Genomic DNA, 14,799 nt, shown 5'->3' on the forward strand with positions numbered 1-14,799 from the left:
TTTCTGACTTGCTGTGTCCATTTTAGCATATTTTCCCTCAATGAAGCGTCCCAAAGTTAGTATCATGATGAGCCAAAGTATGAGGATAAATGCACCAAAACCCACCCAAAATTCGAGCCATGGAGAAACCAGATATGTTTCTTTCAGTTGTTTCAAAAGTTCTTTAGCTTTATCTTTAAAGGTTTTTGATGATGGCTGTGTCTTTGCTTCACTGAAGCCTTCGGAGGAATCATCGAAGTTTATGAAGTAGCCGAATGCAGTTCTGTCAATTGTTCCAATTGGTTCAGGATCACTGTTTCTTGCATTTGCACTTGGTACTTCATTATAGATTGGTGTGTCTCTGCTAAATGTTTTTATTTGGGTTTTCAGAGGTCTAAGTTCCATTGCATTGTTGCATAGTCCTTGTTGTTCTTTTGTAGGTGTTTCGAAAGTGATTAACCTCTTTGTTAGAACCTCTGTAATGGTAGCAAACCTTGGTGTTCTGCTACTTATTGGGAGTCCACTTGGCCTACTATTTGTTATCGGCCACATGATTGTGGTTTTACCAGGTCGATGGATACAACTCGGTTCTCCTTTTTACCAGCAAGTGGCGGTAGTACAACTGATCTTGTCCCGTTGACAGACAAGACAGGAACTGTTTTTCTGTAAGAAGGCCCAAATTCCTTCTTTACCGCGATCTTTTCTCTGACTAGATCCCCAACTTTTGGAATCCAGACAGGTCTTGCTGGGACAGGTGGTGGTTCTTCAGTGGTTGTTGGCTGTTGTTTCAACTTTATGTTGCTCAGGTCTTTTCTTGTTTTGTTTAAGTCCTGCAAAATAGCCAAACGGTCTTTGATATCAAAGCTTTTTTCTTTCACCACTGAAGTCTGACTATCAAGGTCAGAGATCAACATCCTAGTTCCAAATAATAATTCGTACGGACTGAATCCCTTCAGAGAATTTCTTGGCAAGTTATTTAGACTACGTTGGACACTTATTAAATGTTTGACCCACCCAGCTCCCGAACCTAATACCTTTGCCGTTATAGATTGCTTTATGTCACGGGTTTTTCTTTCAACAATTCAGTTCCCCTCAGGGTGAAATGGACAAGAGTACCGCAATTCCACGCCCATGCTGACCATGGCCTCCTTATAAGCCCGAGAGCTAAAAGCAGGACGGTGGTCCGAATGCAGCATGCCAATTGCGTATGTGCCGATAAAGACTCGCAAATCTTTTATAACAGTTCTGGCGTCAGCCGTTCGCTGGGGCCACATCCATATGAATCTCGTACATGAGTCCACTGCAACCAAGATATATTTATAGTTACCATCCCTTTGTAAGGGACCACAGTGGTCTAGGTAAACACAGGCTAATGGTTTATCCGAGATTAGAAGGGGCGTCTGTGCTGGACGTCTCACCGTTGATACTTTCATTTTTTGACATATTTCACATTCTAAAACATAATTCCTTGTTTGTCTTCTCATTTGTGGCCACCAGTATCTCTGTTTTAATAATGATACTGTGGCTGAGACGCCAGCATGTATAGAAGCTAGCCCTTCGTGTGCCGCTATTATAAGTCCTAACCTATGTTCCATGTTTGGAATTGCCCTATCCCCCACTCCAGGGATTCGAGCAAAAGGAACATTGTTTGTATCAGTTATGTATGAGTATTTTACAGGAAAGCCTTTCGGGAGTGTTTCTATCGAATCCTTTTCTGTAGCGCTGACAGCTTGTAATATTTCGCTGTCTATTTTTGTTTTTGACCGGGTGATGGCAGCTACGGAAGCCGTTTGCACAGCTGCCTTCGCGGCCTCATCAGCCAATGAATTCCCTGCAACGTGAACGCCATCACGTTGATGACTCAGCGTATGTATCACGTGAGTCTTTGGTAGTTCTTTTTGTAAAAGAACTACTTGTTCCCAGAGCATTTTATGCTTGATTGTGCCACCCTTCGCATCCTTGAAACCATTCTGAAGCCAGATCTGCAAGTATTCATTGTAAGACTGAACGCAATAATACGAATCGCACACTATGAGTGTGGGGAATTCTCGATCGGTATTTTCAAGCGCCATCTTGAACGCCAGTAGTTCAGCTCGCTGAGCTGTACAATCTCCTAAAGATTGTGTTTTAGTGATTGAGGGTTTAAATTTTCCTTCGTGCCAGCGACCTTTAACGATCGCGCACGCAGCACTGTAAGCTTGCTTACCCCCCACTGCGGGTTGTGCTGATCCGTCTGTATATATTATACAGCCGTAGTGTTCTAGAGGCAGAATTTCGGTCGGCGGAGGACATTCAAATTCATATTGGAGAAATTCTTGTGTTTTTAAGTATGGATCAAATTCGTACGCCATTGTATCCATCTCGGATGGAGCGCTTTAGCATTCGGAATGCTTGCTTTTGTTACAGCCTCTAAGGCTGGTATCGGTGTCACGATTATTATTCGTTTACCTTGTGCCAGGGCTCGTTCTTTTCCGTTGGGCTGAATTTCATTTCAGCCTTAGTGTACAAGTGTGATTTGAATGCAATCGGTACCTTTTCTCCCTCATTAGAGGTCAGGTATGTGAATCCGCATCTCCCTGGGATGACTGGAATCACAAGATTGCGTGTGTTATCACGTGTTTCTAATTTTGTTTTAACTAGCATGTCTGTTTGTAAGGATCTCAGAATTTCTGTGTGTATTTGAGTCCAATTGGATCTTTTAAAATCTGGTTTTATCAGATCATAAAGGGGTTTGACCCTTTCTGCGTAATTTGCAATGTATGTTCTTCCGAAATTTAGGAAGCCTAGAATTGACTGTAGGTTTTTTATTGTTCTAGGTGCTTGGAGGACGGCACATTTTTCTAGAAAATTGTCAGCCAGGCTTTTACCTTCACTTGATAATTCATATCCTAAGAACAGGACTGTCAGATGGGCAATTCTGGATTTTTTAAAGTTGAATTTGTAACCCTCTGCTGCGAACCCAAGTATTATGGTGTTCACTCTCTTCAAGTGAGTCTCCAAGTCATCATCTGTTAAGTATATGTCGTCGACATACGATAATGCTTCGTCGTCATATATTTGTAGTAATTCTGTTACTCTCGCTGAGAATACCCCCGGGCTGTTTTTGTACCCCTGGGCTAACCGACAGAATTGTTTTTGAGTGCCATTTATTGAGAACGCAGACAAATATCTGCTCTCTGGTGCTATGTTTTGACAAAAGAATCCATTAGAAATGTCTAATGTTGTTTTGTATTTTTTGCGCACTATGTTATTCATTAGTGCAGCACTATGCGAATTTTGCACTGCAAAAGTTTTGCAACATGAGTTAAGGTGTCGGTAATCCAAAACTAGACGATATGAATTGTCTGGTTTGGAGACCGGAAACAAAGGGTTGTTCATTTGTGAGGTGCAAGTTTCAATCACCCCCTGGTATTCTAGCTGATCTAGAATTTCTTTTACCTGTTTTTTAGCTTCTTGCTTAATTGGGTACTGCCTTTGTGCAGTAGGTTGTGATTTTAACTGGATTTTGTGAGGAGGAGAGTCCTCATCCCATCCTACGTGATTTTTATATAAAGCAGGAGCTTGAGCTACTGCCCACTTTCTGGCAAGTGTGTATTTTTTATGAATTGGGATGTGATTTGAGAAGGCAGGCATAATTATTTCTTCGCCATGAGGGCACTCCCTGACAAACTCTGGTGGCCAGTCTTTTTCAGCTAGAAGGATGTCATAGCCCTTGGAGAGATTATCCCAAAATAGTCCCCTTATTTTTCTAGTCTTATCTCCCTCTATACGTAATGTTATTTCGTATATTTTGTGAGGTTTGCTAACTCTGGTGTCTGCAGTTTCCACTTGAAGATATTCATTCGTGTCCACTGTCTCCAGATGATTCATAAGGACTTTGCGAGCTATGCTCACTTCTGCTGCGCTGTCTAGCATTGTCTGAGCCCATTCTCCGTTTTTCAGTTGTGTCCTCAGTATTCTCGGCATTGTTAACTACCTTGATACTGGCTACCTTCTTTTTTGGAAATTGTAATTTCTTTTTTAGCTGAGCAGGTTCCTTGTCTTTGGACTTGGCGTGCTCTTCTCTTTGTTCTGATCGTCCTCTTCTTTCCGATTTCTGCGAGGAAGTCTGAAAAGATTGAGAGGGACGTGTATCAATGTCTTGATATCTATCAGGCTTTTTTATATTATCCCTATTTCTAAGGTTATATCTTTTCCCAGAGGGTTCACTCTGCGGTGACCTGTGTCTTTGGTTCGGAGATTTTTCTCTTCGCCTAGGAGACCTTCCTCTGGACTGGAATTTCTTTTCTTTAGGATTGGATTGTTTGTTTCCATCCCAGCTCTTTTTCTGTGATGTTGAGTTATTATTAAAAAATATTTTTTCAGGACTTTCAATCAGTTGTGGTTTTACTGGTATTCCACCTAAACTATCTCTACCTAGTTCCTCATAGGATTTTTCTATGATTCTGGCAATTTCAGCTGGTTGGTCTGCTATATCTGTCTCCTTTAACCTCTGGCGGATCGCCACGTTTGCTGCTTCACCTTTTATGTTGGCTAATAATATAGCCGAGACCTGCTTGAAGTCTTTTAGTAATTTCATACCAAGAGTTAAAGCGGGTTCTGGACCGTATTCGTCTTGAATTTGTTTTAGCACATCTGGTATTACCGAAATGGATGGAACACCGTGCGTTTTTGTGTAGATGGAAGCAAAGACTGTACCCCAAGTGTCACAGTCCTCAATGTGTGGTGCGATTCCCATTGGAAGACAGATAGTCAGAATCCTGTGTTTTTCTAATGGGGTGGTGTCAGGAAACACCGCCTCTATTTGGGTAATTTTCTGTGCCAACCAGAATGGTATTTGTTCCCGTTTAGCCGGTACTTTACCTAGGCAGGACTGTATGTTCTGTGGTGTAATTTTATTTGTGTTCCCCTGGTGAGGGGTCAGCTGTGGAATTTTAATCGCTGGCTGAATTGTTGAAGTCCGCATCACATACTGGACTAATTGTCTGTGTATTTTTATTAGTTGTTTTAGCTGTGTTAAAAGGTTTGCTGCAGACATCCCATCGATGTCTGGATGTGGTGTGTATCCGGCTAGGACCGGCCACGTTGCTCCTGGTCTCCCTAAGGGACCGAGCCTGGTGATGTGATTATTATGTTTTAGGGCGCCATCAAATAAGAGCAGGTGCTCTTGAAATTTGAGTGGTACTTCCACCTCCTCGAAAGGAGTGTACGTTTCAGGAGGTTCCTCTATTTTGTAATAGTGGAAGTACTTTGTTACAGCATTTGCTGCTGGAAAATTTATCCATGAATAGTATACCTCTGTCTGCCGATATTCGTGTGCCTCAATTACGAATATGACTGTACCACCTCTAGGTGTCAGTCCATTTTCTATAAGTTTTAAAGTTATAGATTTCCTTTTAATGACCGGGATGAGTATTATATCCGGGTCTGCGTCTTGCAGTGCAGTATCAGCTGCTGCGAGTTCAGTTGCTAATCTAACTGCCTCTCTTTCATCATCACTGTCTACCATTTTACAGACAGAATGGTTATTTCTTGTGTTTGCAGATCAGGTTTTTATGGAAACAAAGATTAGATGCACAATATTTTGGAACAGTGTATCCTTCAACGTTGACTATACCAAGAACCATACATAGGAGTTCCCTCCTGCGAGGTCTGGCGGATATGACCTTTCACCCACTCCAGACGTCTTTGGAGTATTATGGGAAAAAGGGGTCTGAGTGAGAAAGCACGACTGAGTTACTCTAAATGTCTTACGTTAGTTTTATCGCCCTTTCCAAACGCGTTGGGCGCCATGTAGTGTAGTTCCTATTATCCCAATAGGCTCTGCGCATTGGAATAATACCTTCAATAGTATAGGCCTAGACCAGACGTTAACTAGGTCTACTACTGTCGATATTAGACTTAAAGTTTTGGGTTTGCCAGCTAGCTCAGAGTTCACTAGAAACTTTCTCGAATGTTCAGGAAGGAATTAACTTCCCTGATTAGACAAGAAGGGATTTAGTTTCTGACAACCATAGAACATGACAACTTTGCTCTCCCCTAATCAAGAGTGTATCTCGAGAGTCGTGTGAACAAAAGGCAATTTATTTTACTCAGTCAGTACGTGCATTCTTAGTCTCATCAGAATGTAGAGAAAAGGAAGAGACGGGCGTGTTCAATAAAAAGGTGTTATTTATTGATCAGTCTCTTTTCTCATACAAGAGAAATGGATCGATATTATTGCAATACTTATGGTTAAGTAAAGTGCATACATTAGAAGCAGGAGTATAAAATAATACTGTAAAAACATTGATATGGTTTCTAAGCCATATGAAGGTTTAAAATGAATAAAATATATTACATACACATATACATTTGACTAGACATACTCAACTGGTGTTTCTAAATACGCCTACCCCGTGTACCTGACCTAAGTCTAATACGTGGGCGGGAATAGAAAGTTACAGTTTAAGTTAAGTTTGTTTTTGCCAAGTGACTGACTAAAGAATTCTCTGTGAGGGGTTATTCAGTTCTGTACCTGGAAGTTAGGATGAATGAGGGATGGTATCTCTCTTCTCTGCTCTCGATATTCCAGGCTGCCTGCGAGGGCTACCCGGAAACGCCGGTGCTGGATTTCCCGGCAGGAGAAAGCAGCGCGTCTCGTTCTCAACGCGTCAGGAAGGCGGGGCTGCGCCAGCGGGGTCTGCTCTGCTCTGGGCTTCGGCAAGTATGGCTGCTCCGTCTCGTCACCACCGCGTGTGTTTGCATAGGGCAATATCGGTAATATTTATACCTTTAAGGTGCCGAGATTGACGTAAGGATGGACATAGATACGTCAATAAGGATGTCATACGACCAGGTCGTTAGCACATTCTTTTGCTGAAGTTCTCGGTGAAATCAAAACAATGGCCGCAGGGTTTTTCCCAGGTTGTCATAGGTTTGATTTGTTATGAGAACTCCGTATGCCTTATCAGGGGCTGGAGGAATATCGCTTGTCTAATTAGATCGCAAGCGTTATGACCTAATCAGATAACACGTTCCTGTGCCGTAGTGTGGCTTCGTCAGATAACGGTATCTGCATCATGGGGGTTTGCTGCCTCATGGGCCGACTGCTAGTTAACTTGCTGGTTTGTTAACCAGAATAGGGTCAGGAATAGGGGGATCGATTCAGAACCTATAGGAATACATCACAGTAATATTTAAAGGTATTTGGTTTTCCTCTAATATCCGTGATACATTACACTATGAATTTTACAGCCCTGAAACTCAAAATCACCAACTTGCTAGACGCTTGGTCTCCCTTATTTTTATCTTGGTGGGGCAGACTTAATACAATTAAAATGATGATTGTCCACCAGGTATTATTTATCTTGTCAATGTTACCTTTTAAAATTCATACAAGAAACGTGCTCGTATTGCTCTATCCAAATTATGCCGTCCCAAATCTGAAGGGGGTATCCGTTTTCCTGATTTTAGATTGTATCACAAAGCATTTTTGATTCGCCAATTGTATGCTTTGTCTAAAGATTATCAAGATGTATTTATACCTTCATGGGTTTCTGTTGAACAATCACTGTTAAGCGATTTTTCTTTTAAGGATGTGATATTTATGACCAATTGTACTTTTATTTCTCAATATCCAATTTTGAAATATTCTCATCACCTATTACATACACTTTTCTTTAAACCTTTTGACGAATATCAATCTTTCCTAGCTTCCTCATTATGGTTTAACAGACATTTTAAATTTCGTCACAAATCATTTTATTACAAACATTGGAAAGAAAAGGCATTTTTTTATGTTTATCAAATGTTTGCCAATGATTTGATTCTGCCTCTCCATCAATTGCAAGAGAATTTTAATCCTACCTAATTCATGTATTCAACAATATAATGTTCTAGTCTCAACTCTTCGAAATTGTTTACAGAAGTTCAACTCTCAACCCTTCCCAATCTCATTTTCACCTGACACTCCTCTATATGATGTTTCTTCTAACATTATACCTAGTGCCACATTCATATATAAAACCTTATCTAATGTACCATGCCCTCGCAATGAGTCTAAGGTTGAACTTGAATGGGAACTAAATTTGTCCCATACATTATCTATACCTCAATGGGACAAATTTTGGCAGAAACTGTTTAAAACCTCAACAGCTGCAAACATAACACAATCTCTATATTGTATCTATAATAGAGTTGTTATTCTTCTCTTCTTCACAAATTCAACCACTCAATTTCGTCCTCTTATTGGTCATGTCTTACTGCTGAAGGTTCGTTAATACATTTACTTTACAATTGTCCTAAGGTTAATGCTTTTTGGAAAAATATTTGGTCAAAATGTTTACTGATTTTTTCATATAATCTTCCTTTTAATATCCATAATGTATTTTTAGGCACTATGGGGCCGATTAGGATCCTGTCCATAAGGGCGGAGGTCCCGTGCATCGAGTTAGGATGCACCCGCCACAGTGGCGGCAGGCCCGCCACAATGCTAAAAATGCATGTTGTGCGTTTCAAAGCACAACATGACAGGCACCGCGCGGTGCCTGCCATGTTGCACTTTGAAACGCAGGGGGGTACCATAGGTACCCCCCATGTGCACCCCCCACCCCTCCTTCACCCTGCGGGCCCGCAACGGGTCCCCAAAGCAAAGACCGTATGCCTTTCCACGAGGCATAGGACCGCAGGCATCGTAATATGGTTGGCGGTGTCTCGCAGTCACCGCCACCATATGTATGCACTTTTTCCGCCGGTCGCGAAGGCGGCGGACGGTCTTCCCGTCCGCCGCAGACCCCCCAGCCATCCTAATGTGGCAGGGGGTCATTTCAGTGAGGTTGGCGGACGGATTGCCCGCGGTGGCTACCGCCTGCCCGGCGGGGGCAATCCGTCCGCCATCCTAATCGGCCCCTAAGTCTCCAGATTTTGACCAGGTTCTATCCAAATCTCTTTTATTTGACTTGTTTATTGCTGTTGCTTTTAAGGTTATATTAACTTGCTGGAAAGACAATTCAAAATTAACCTTCTTGCATTGTTGGAATTTGATTTGTGATGAACACAGTCTCTTATGTCTCAACTCACTTACAAATCAAATCTGATTTATTATGGTTACCGTTTACTACTTATTTATCTTCGAACTTCTCTCTTCCATAATCTCCTCGTTCCTATTCATTCCCCTTTTCTTCTCTCTCTTTTCTTATCTTTTCCTACTTCTCCTATTTTTATTTTTATTCCCTATTTTTCTTTATTTCCCTTTCCCCTCTTTTTATAATAAAATTTCTTACTGTAGTTTCTTATACTCCAGTTTTTTTACAGATATGTTATATTTGATATTCTTAATGTCCAATTTTCCTTGACATTAATTGTTATATTATAACCATTTGCACAAGTTCATGTAACTTTCTGTTATCTTATTCTTAATTTCACCGTTTCTCATATGTATCCATTGTAAGTTGTTCACTTATTTTACCACGTGAACGTGCTAGTTATTTGTATCTCTGTGATTTCTTCCTTAATAAAAATTATTTAACAAAAAAATAATAATAATTCCTCCAAGGATTTTCTTTTCAATTGTTATGTTTACAATAGAAAGCATACCAGAATGTAAAAAAAAACACAAATGAAGATAAAATAACTTTTAAAGAAAAACATTTGGTGATTTGTCCCTCAGGTTGAGATATTCAGTGTTAAATAATGCAATATGGCTGGACAACATGGTTAATAAGTAGATATTTCCACTGTGAGTCACAGAATACGTAACTGTGGACACTTACTCTTACAGATGGAACATGTATGAAAGATTTTATCCAGAAGGAATTTTAAGGTTAGCAGTGCACGCACATTGTTTATTTCTCCAAAGATGTTAGTGGAAAGGGGGGCTATTTGGAACCTTTGGCCAGATTTACTAACCTTTCAGCAAATGCAGATCAGCAAGGCAACTTTGCCCCTTGTTTGGCTCTGTAAATATATACTAGCATTTTGCCTAGTGGCAACCCAAAAGGTTAAACAATGTGGACCATAGTGGCCACCCACAAATCTGTAACCTTTTGGGTGTTTACATGTCTTTCCTATGGTGTTTCTATTGAATTTAACTAAATAAACATACTCTCAAAATGCCTGCTGGCAGTTTATAACTGGAGTGAGAACGTTCCCTAAACACTGTCAGATTACATAGGGAAGGACTGGAAGGGATTATTCTACAGCAACAATATTTTTGTGAAAAACTTGCTATGTGTAAATGCACATTTCTGGCCAACTTACTGCTACAGGTTTCCATTGCAGAGCTAAGGGTAGAACAGTAGTTTGGTGATGGAAGTATATGGCTTGCTTAGATTTCAGTAATTGTAGTATTTTGCCAGAAAGTCATAACTTTTTTAAATTGTAAGAGGTGCTTATGGTAAGTAGATTTCCATCTTTTAAATGTAGGGTTGTTGTGAGAATCATGGTCTATTATCATTTAAATGTATGGCTGTTGTGATAAGCATGGTGTATTATAGAGTATATTTATGCAACCTTACCGTGTAGCAAACTTGCAAAACGGTCTTGGGTCCAGTCAGGCACATTTGTAAAAACCTTTACCTCAACCCTCGGTAGCTGTGGCTTCCAGCAATAAGGGGTAAACAAAGGAACTAGTGTATAGCAATTGGAAGCACCAAACAACGTAATAGGAAAGTCATGCAACACAAAATAAATCCAATACCAATTTAATATCATAGATCATATTTTTATGAATTTTAGGCTCCAACATGAGCTAAATCTACAGGAGGGTTCCGGAGAAATAGATTTTTAAAGGAAACATAAATCTCAGCTTTTTACTCCGAAGTCCAAAGAAGCATTAACTGCAGAGTGTTAAAACTTTTGAAAAGATTAAAAGAGTTGTGTTTGGCTACTCCGGGACTAGTTGGGTGACCAATTCCGGCCGGCAGAAGGTCAGGAGAGCCAGTAAGAAGTATTTGGACAGTTACCTGGTCACTAAATCAGTCTCAAAGCTAGTTCCACACTTTTACCACAAGACCGCCATACACGTCAGTGGAGTGTTCCTGATGCTGGGGATGGAGAATGCTGAAGGATATTTTGGGTGTTGTGCGGTTAATGGGGTTTCCTTGCGGTCCACAGGTAAGGTTGGGTGACTTTGGCCGCAGGGGTCAGTTTCCTTCGATTTACTCGTTGAGCCTGTAGAATACCAGCAAGGACTGGGCTATTGATCTCCGTACACAGCGGGTCCAGTGGTTTTCTTTGGTCAAGGCTGGCGTCTGTCTTTGGCAACTAATCTGGACTTAGATGACACTCCTGGGTACAGCAGACGCAGGTGCAACTTTTGGCCATCGAAGATCGGTCTCTTGGGATGCCCGACGGTGGTCAGCAGCGATTCAAGGAATGTGGCTACTGATTTGCCGGAGAAGCCTACCTCAGCTTTGATGGCCCTGGTTCCAGGAAGTCATCTACCAGACCTTTGAAATCACTTCTTTGGTCTGGGGCTTGGGAGTGACGTTTCCACGAGCCAGGAACCACAAGCATGGTCCTCTCTTTGCAAGCCCAAGGTATGGCAGGTGCAGTCCCACAGTCAGTGCAGCCTCTCTTGCCAGGTCCAGGGGTTAGCAGGTCTGTCTTTCTTCAGTCTTTTCTCCAATTCTGTTGTGATCTGCAGTGCAGGGTGCCAGGGGCGCCATATTTATGCCCAGAAAGTGCTGGGGTGGGGTGATGCGGTCACTATCCAATGAGCTACCAGGACCCGTTCCTCCTTGTGATGGCATCTGGCTATGTTTGTCATATAGCAAGCCCAGAGCGCCCACTCTCAAGATGTCTGAACCCTTCATTGGTTGTTAGCAGCGTGGTATCCTACCCCAGAGGTGTGGCTGCCTGTGAGCTACACGCCCACAGAAAACCCAGTTTAGTCACTAGTCTCCCCTCTCTGTTCCAGCTGCCAGTCTGTCTATCTGAACAAAGGTGTAGCCCAACATGAGTGTGATCACCATTTGCCCACCAAGGGCTGTGTGGCTTTTTGAAGCTCACCTTTTGGGCCAACACCCCGAGTGGCTTCCTGCAAGGGGTAGGTAACAGGCCTCTGTTGTCCCTGATTCTGGGAGTCGTTCACACTACTCCCCGAAGTGCAGAAGGCTGTCTGTTGGCCAGCAGCTCTGGGAGGCCACTGGACAAACTGGGCAACAGAGTGGCAACTGTCTAAAAGTTGCATTTCTTTAAAAGTGACATTTAATTTGTCCTGGGTATCAGGTCATGTTTAATGCCACAATTAATTTGATACATTTATGTACCATTTTAGTAGTCCAGTTCAGAAGTTATTCAGACTGAGAGGCTACTAACTTTTCCACAGCAGAAGCAACAATGTGTAAGTTTTGCTGTAAGGACCTATTATTGTCCTCCATAATAATATACAGCTCCCTACCTTAAGGCTCCGAATGTCTTCCTTAGGGGAAACATATATATATTGTTATGGGAAGTGGGGACTTTGCCGTTGGTTTAACTGGCAAAGTCGAACTAGCAGTTTCAAAGCTGCTCCTCCAGGTTGCTGGGGCAGATTGGGAGCCATTTTGTACTTTGTTACACACATGGTGGCACAATTAGTGCTGCAGCTCTGGGTGGACACTCCAATTTACATGGCCTGGGTACCCTTGGTACCATATACTAGGCACTTATAAATAAGTCAGCTTATGCCAATTGGAGGTGGCCAATTTTACACATTTTATAGTAGGTTAGAACACTGTCAATGAAGTCTGGTTAGTAGTCCTCAGTACACTCTCGTAGTCGAAAAACCAGCAACACAGCCCAAAACCTTGGCGACTGAGCATTATAAAAAGGTAAAAAGGGTAATTTCCTTTCGGTTGTGATTTGGTCTTATTATCTTTATGCTGCAGTCTGAACCTGGATGATCTTCCTAAAGCTTGTCAGAATGTTAATGCTCCTAGTTCTGCTTACAGTGGCTACAAAGAATGAAAGTTTCAGCAGTGGTCAGAAAATGTTTCACTATTGATAAAAATGAAAACATCTTTGCTGTTTATACAACTGTATTCTTGATGTCTGGGCAAAAGAATGGAAATGGTATAATTATAATACCAAAATAGGTTTTTTGCAAATACATTAAATGTGTTTATTTAACCTCTCGTGTTTTTAGGCCTCAGTGTTCCAAAACCAGGATTTATGTCCAAGCGAAGCCATCCGAAGAAGCCTGACGTATACACCTCTGATGAATCAGATGCAGAATGGATTCCCCTACATGAAGGTAATGCTTCCTTTGAAAGAGGAACTTTTCTCTGTCATGGGATTTTGTCTGATATCCATGAACAGTAGAGAATTTCCGCATACTTGGGGTACTACCAGAGCATGCTTTGAAATACCTATTTTCCTGAGAGAAGTGTCCTTTTCATTGCTTATCCTAAAGGTGTCTGGTGGCGCTTTACTGGTAGGATGGGGCACGGACAGTGTGCGCCTGAAAAATATCTAGAGGTAGGATGTATATGGTATGTTATGTGTATTTGTAAGTGCACTATCACCCGCAAGGGTATCCTCGCACTGAGAAGATGTGTGTTCCTAGACCTGCCTAAACTAGATTGGTTAATTGAAAAGCTATATTATCAGCCTCTTGTGGAATTTAGGAAGAAAGGAAAATAATCTAAAGTGGAGTGGGAGGTCGTTTAACACTTTAGGAGCTATGTAACAGAAAGCCTTTCCTCCTGATCCGGTTCTGTGTATGCGTGGGTTGTATGAGAATAGGAGTCCTGCAAAGCTAAGGTGTCTGGGTGGATGGTGGAAGGAGACTGTACTGTTCAGGTACTTGGGGCCTAAGTTGTGTAGTTCCTTTAATGTGTGTGTGAAGAGTTTGAAATAAGCATATTTGTGTATCAGCAGCCAGTGGATCTCCCTGAGTTGTGGCGTAATATGAATTCTGTGTGGGAGGTTGAGGTTGAGTTTTGCTGAAGACTTCTGGATAATTTGCAATCTTCAGGTGAATTGCTTGGTTATCCTGGCATGTATTCCAACTTGCTTGTGACTAGGCTGTTAGTGAGGGTTTTCTAGTGTTGCGTGGGAGCCATTTGAACAGCTACGTCAGCATCTTCAGAGTGGAAAGTAGGATGCAATGACTGAGTTGACTTTTGCGGTCATGTCCAGTTTGCTGCTGAAGATGATTCTTTGTTTCCTGTCTTGGTTGAGGGTGGGTCAAAGTTTGGTCAGCCACCAGTTGGAATCCTGTGGTGTTCCTGCAGAAGATCACTAGTACTGTTTGGTCAGTGTTAAACTTGACAGTTAGCTTTCATCTAGTTAGCGACTTGCGTCATGTAGGCAATTAACTTGTTTTTTGTGTTGGGGTCTTGTTTGAGAGGGGGAGTATAAGTTACTAGTCATATGCATGGGAGAGGATGTTGTTGTTGTGGGCAGATTACTTTGGGCAGAGAGATCATGTATGCATTGAAGAGGATGGGGCTAAACGATTAACCTTGAAGCACTCCACAGATGGGTTTCCGTGCTTTCGATGAGTAAGACGCCAGGCTGACAGCTTGTGTTTTGTCCGTTAGGAAGGACTAATTCTCTTCCAGGGGATCCTCATCAATAGTCATAAGCATTAGAATATTCCCGCCCATGTGCGGGACCCCAGAAACATTATATTATATGTGCCCCATATAAACATATATACATATATAAAAATAAGCAAATGCAGCCTAATAAACACCAGAGCTGAATTATGCTGTAAAGAATTTCCATAAACCATGAACAAACATGCATTATAAACATGAAAAACAACAACAGCCTTGTTTTAGAACTGTTTTAATGGTCAGAAAGCAGTGGAAATTCTCATGAAATACTGAAAGCATAGGAAGCTCCCAGGCT

The 14,799-nt window shown here is 41.7% G+C and overlaps 1 protein-coding gene across 1 annotated transcript in view; it reads left to right on the plus strand.

Moving 5' to 3' along the window:
- Window positions 1-14,799, plus strand: part of PRDM9 (PR/SET domain 9) — a 1,629,505-nt gene that overhangs the window by 156,446 nt on the left and 1,458,260 nt on the right. Inside the window, exon 3 of the mRNA XM_078676140.1 lies at window positions 13,088-13,195. Coding sequence (XP_078532266.1) covers window positions 13,088-13,195 — 108 coding nt within the window. The remainder of the gene's footprint in view (window positions 1-13,087; window positions 13,196-14,799) is intronic.

Source organism: Lissotriton helveticus, chromosome 2_1 (assembly GCF_964261635.1).
Source record: "Lissotriton helveticus chromosome 2_1, aLisHel1.1, whole genome shotgun sequence".
NCBI lineage: Eukaryota > Metazoa > Chordata > Amphibia > Caudata > Salamandridae > Lissotriton > Lissotriton helveticus.